Raw genomic sequence first — 5024 nt, 5'->3', positions numbered from 1 at the left:
CACCTCGTTCGAGCGTCTTATTCCCAGATCGTCCAGTATCTTCCTCCCGGCTTTGGTCATGGACAGCCGCTCCAGTTGAGAGGTCCGTTGCGCTTCGGCTATTTCGTCGAGCGTATTGTGTAGCCCGAGTTGTAACAAGCGGGCCGTGCTTGTGGACTCGAACAGGCCCAGCGCTGTCTTGTACGCTCTTCTGATGAGCACGTTGATTTTGTTTCGTTCGTGTTGCAGCCATCTGTGGTAGGCTGCAACGTACGCGACGTGGCCGATGATGAAAGATTGGACGAGCCTAATTAGGCTCTCCTCTCTCATGCCAGCCTTTCTGGAAGTGACTCGTTTGAGGAGTCGAATCGCGTTGGCTGTTTTTGCCTTGAGACGGGTGATGGTTTCGCCGTTCCTTCCGTGCTTTTCGATGACCATGCCTAGGATCCTAATTTTGCCGACCTCGGGGATTACGTTGCCGGATTTGGTCACGATTCTGATTTTTTCGTTTTCGCGTTGTCTAGTCTTGCCTCTGCTGTATTTGGTAGGTGGGAGTATGAGAAGCTCCGATTTGCTCGGCGAACATCTCAGTCCGGTGCCTTCCAGCTGGTCTTCTATTGCGTCGACGGCGGCCTGCAGCGCGCCCTCGATGTGGGCGTCGCTGCCACCGGTCACCCATATCGTGATATCGTCCGCGTAGATGGTGTGCCTGACGTCTTCGATGCACCCGAGCTTTTCGGCCACTCCGATCATTACCAGGTTGAACAGCATTGGCGAAATGACCGATCCCTGTGGTGTTCCGGTGCTCCCGAGCTTCTTCTCTTGCGTCTGTAGGTCGCCTGCTCGTAGCTCGACAGTCCTGTCCGTGAGGAAGTCCTTGATGTAGTTGTAGGATCTTTCCCCCATGTTGAGCTTGGAGACTTGGGACAGAATCGCCGAGTGTTTCACCTTATCGAAGGCGCTCTGCAGGTCGAGCCCTAGGATGGCTTTGTTCTCGCGGGCGCTGCCGCCATCATCGATGATTTGGTGTTTGAGCTGCAGCATCGCGTCCTGCGTGCTGAGATGCTGTCTGAAGCCGATCAAAGTGGCCGGGTACAGCCCTTCTCGTTCCAGGTAGTCTTGCCACCTGTTGAGCAGGACGTGCTCCAGCACCTTGCCCACGCAGGACGTGAGCGAGATGGGCCGGAGGTTATCCGTGTCCGGCGGCTTCCCCGGCTTGGGGATCAGGATGGTCTTGGCTGTCTTCCACAGCTTTGGCAGCGCTCCCGCTCTCCAGCACTTGTTGTAGTAGTGTGCGAGCTTTTCAATCGAGCCGTCATCGAGGTTCTTGAGCGCCTTGTTCGTGACGAGGTCCGGGCCGGCTGCCGACCGGCTATTGAGGTCGTGCAGGGCCGCGCGTACCTCCTCGACGTCGATGTCACGATCGAGGTTCGCGTTAGGCAGGCCGCTGTACGGCGCGTGTTGTTCGGTAGGTGTAGTCGGCAGGTATTTGTCGTTAATGCGCCTGGTGACTTCGTCGACGCCGTGTGCTGAGACCGCCCGATGTATGAGCTTGGCGAGTCTGTCCCTTTGGTGCGACTTGGGCTTCGTTTCGTCGAGCAGGTGCCGCAGTAGGTTCCACGTCTTCCCGCTATGCATCTGCCCGTCTGCCGCGTTGCAGATCTCGTTCCACTGTTGCATGCAGAGAGCGCGGCAGTGATCCTCGATCGCTCGGTTCAGCTCCGCCACCTTCTTTCTCAGTCTGCGGTTAAGCCGTTGTTTCCTCCAGCGATTTAGTATCGACTGTTTGGCCTCGATGAGATGCGCAAGCCGGCTGTCTACTTTGTCGATCTCCGCGCCCGTTTCAATCTCTTTGGTCGCGTCGCGTACGCTCTTGGTGATTTCGGCCGTCCACGAGTCGATGTCTTCGATCTCGTCGTCACCGTCGCTCTTCAGGCTTCTGGCGTCTCGAAAGGCATCCCAGTCTATCCATCTGTGTGTTTTGACGCTGGTGTCGTTGTGTTCCGGTATGCCGATTTCCACGATGGTGTGGTCGCTGCCTAGGTCGATCCCCGTGTTTCTCCATGTGATCGCGCCCCGGATGTCGTTCTTGACGAACGTGAGGTCTGGAGTGGTGTCCCGGGACACGGAGTTACCGATTCTCGTCGGATGTGTCGGGTCCGTGATGAGGGTAAAGTCGAGTTCCGTGGCGTCTTGGTACAGGTCGCGGCCCTTTGCTGTGTACTTGTTGTAGCCCCAGGCAGGGTTCATCGCGTTGAAGTCTCCGCACGCGATCAGGGTGTTACGGCCCGCTGCGGTGCTGGCTCTGTGCAGTAATGTCTGGAATCTCTGTTTTCTCTGAGATGGCTTGCTGTAGACGTTGAGCAGAAATATGCTTCCTTTTCTCTTCTTGCCAGGGATGATTTCGGTCAGTGTGTGCTCGATCTTGAGATTGCTTTGCAGCTCATGTTCGACGAACGTGAGTCCCTTCCTGACCAGGGTGCACAGGCCTCTGCCGTCGGGCGGTCCCTTGTGCACTCTGTAGCCGGGAGGGACGGTGCGTCGGTTAGTGTCTCTTGTAGTAGTATAACGTCTGGCTTGTGCGCGGCATGTACGATGTGCTGTTGGATGACTGCCTTCTTCCTTCCGAAGCCGCGACAGTTCCACTGCCACGCGGTTACACCTGCTGCTGCTGGTGTTGCGTTGGCGGCCATGATTGCGTTGCCGTGTACGGGGCTCCCTGGTTGGGTGGATGATGCGCGAAGAGGGGCGCAAACGTCGGGTGGCCTACCATCGGCTGTAGGGTCCTTTCGATGTAGGCGAATCTGTTCGTGTTATCGGCTCGGTAGGTCTCCATTGTTTGTTTCAGTGCTGTCACTGCTGCGATGTTTGTCGTGATTAGCTGTTCGAGTTTGCTGAATGTCGCTTCGAATTTCGCTTCGAGGCTGTCGATGCGATCGTTTTCTGTTTGCGTGTGCGTGGCCTCGATGGCTCGCTTCTTCGGTGCCGGTTCCTCTATGGCTGTCTCCTGGATGTTCGTTGTCGTTTCCTCGGTCTTGCTTGTGCTTGGCATGGGTCTCTGTAGAGGCTCGTTGTTGCATAGCAGCAACTGACGAATCTCGGCGATCTCTTTCGTGAGGTTGTTGATGGTCGCTCGCAACGCCGCGTTTTCGTGTCTTAGGAGCTCATTTGCCTCCCGGACCTTATTCATATCTTCTTTCTTCGTGGTTTCGGTGATTTTCTGCACGTTCCTTATGTTGTTTCCTTTCGCTGCGTCGACCCAGCTCACTCGCTCACGTGACGGTGACGTTTTCCTGCTGAGGCTTCTCTTGCAACAACTGCTGTCTCTGGATTTGGGCGCGCGGTTTTCCGATGGGGTCCTTGACTTTCGCGCAGCTGGCGGCTTGTCCAGTGGCGGGAAATCGCTCTCCGACAGTAGCTGGCGTTCGGCCTGTCGGCGCTCCCATTGTCGCTTGCGCACTACGTAGGGGATCTTGTATTTCGCTTTGCACGTGCGGTCTCCGGTCGGGTGTTCGCCTCCGCACAACTGACATTTTGGGGTACAGCGATGGTCTTCTGTAGGGTTCGCGAGTCCGCAGGCCAGGCACGTCTTGATTGTGGGGGTCGGGCAAACGTCCTTGCGGTGTCCCACTCGGCCGCACTGCTGGCAGACGTCGATCTGTTTCTTGTAGAGGCGGCACGGAATCAGGGTGACTCCGTATCGGACAAAGTTCGGTACCTTGGGCCCCTGGAACACCACAATCGCAGTGGTCGTACTTCCAATCCTTTTTGAGGCCACTGCTAGCGGGTTCCTCTCGTTGACGATCTTTCTATCTAGCTCTTCGGCGCTCGCGTCGATAGGGATGCCTCTGATGACGCCATTCACGGTGTCGTGAGGTGCCGTGCGATATGCGCTGACCTCGTAGGGTTTGCCTTGAATGGATATTTCCTGGATTTTAGCGTACCTTGCCGCGTTGTCTTCGTTCGGTGTACTTACGACCATGATGTTCTGTTGTGTGTTGGGGCAGATGGTGTCCGCGGCGCTTTCCTCGCTCGTGATCTTGGCCGCAGCGAGTATGGCCGCAGCGACGGTGGTGGTGCCGGTCTTGACGATGTCCAGTCCCCCTCTGGGTCTGACAACTATCTTGGTTTCTTCTAGTGGCATGGCTGGCATGCGTGCTGCCTTGATGGCCGAGGCTCTGACGTTCTTGTAGAATTTTGACCTCGTGCTTGTTTGACACCCGCCGGGTGCGTCGGGCTTGCCGCTGGCGGGGGTCCGCTGGCGCAGCCTCGACATGCGTTCCCCCGCGAGCGTCCATCCGGCGTCGCTGTGGTATGCCTCGGGTGATATCTCTGTTCCCTGAACTTGAACGCACATGTGATTGTCCACGATCATTGTTGTTTCAGAGGGCGCCTCCATCTCGGAGCTGACGAGTGGCAGCCGCCGAGGTGTACGGCAGGCCGCTGTCGGTGCGACGTTGTTGTTGGGCCGAGTGTCCGCGGAACACGCCTAAGCCTAGCAATCCTCCGCACGGCGGCAGTAGAAGCAGTCACAAAATATGGCAAAGCACCTCTGGGGTCAGCTGGTATCGGTCGATGCCGCTCGCCTGCACGGACACATTGGTGCAAGCAAAACTTTGGTACGAGGTAATTAGCACTGCGTAATTGGCTAGCAATCACGGAGCCGATCTCTGACTAGGGACGAGCGCTTCTTCTTCGTCGTCGTCCCCCTCTGTAGTGCCAGTAGTGACAAGGTAGTGTCAATACACACATGTTGGTTCTGCATAAAAAGTACACAAAAATACCTTCATAAAACTTGAACATATACTGTCGGCTGACCTGAGCATACAAGGTAAGCGACCACATAAGTTAATACAGCATTGTATTGAACTGATCGATTATTTATTTTAGATTGTTAGATTTAGCCATTCGATAATCCTCCAGATTGAGTGTGTGCTACTGGTTGCAAAAGAGGTACAGAATTATAACACCCTAAATACAGCTAAATGTGTGGTACTTCTCAGTGCGTGTTCCTGTCATGGCCATAGTTCCCTATATTAGCATCA

General features: G+C 55.7%; 1 protein-coding gene across 1 annotated transcript; it reads right to left on the bottom strand.

Annotated features, from left to right (window-relative positions):
• Nucleotides 1-2525: 2525 nt before the first annotated feature.
• On the bottom strand, nucleotides 2526-4487 carry LOC142579653 (uncharacterized). The gene has a single exon (XM_075690064.1). The coding sequence runs from the start codon at nucleotides 4376-4378 to the stop codon at nucleotides 2636-2638; it is 1743 nt and encodes a 580-aa protein (XP_075546179.1). The 5' UTR covers nucleotides 4379-4487; the 3' UTR covers nucleotides 2526-2635.
• Between the last annotated feature and the right edge of the window lie 537 nt (nucleotides 4488-5024).

The sequence above is a fragment of the Dermacentor variabilis genome, chromosome 4 (genome assembly GCF_050947875.1).
Source record: "Dermacentor variabilis isolate Ectoservices chromosome 4, ASM5094787v1, whole genome shotgun sequence".
In the NCBI taxonomy this organism is placed as follows: Eukaryota; Metazoa; Arthropoda; class Arachnida; order Ixodida; family Ixodidae; genus Dermacentor; species Dermacentor variabilis.
The sequence above is the reverse complement of the archived record's forward strand: the minus strand, read 5'-3'. Positions and strand labels throughout refer to the sequence as shown.

What these genes read in the sequence shown, in the direction of transcription:
- LOC142579653 (XM_075690064.1), bottom strand. Translation starts at nt 4,378, where the DNA reads ATGGAGGCGCCCTCTGAAACAACAATGATCGTGGACAATCACATGTGC.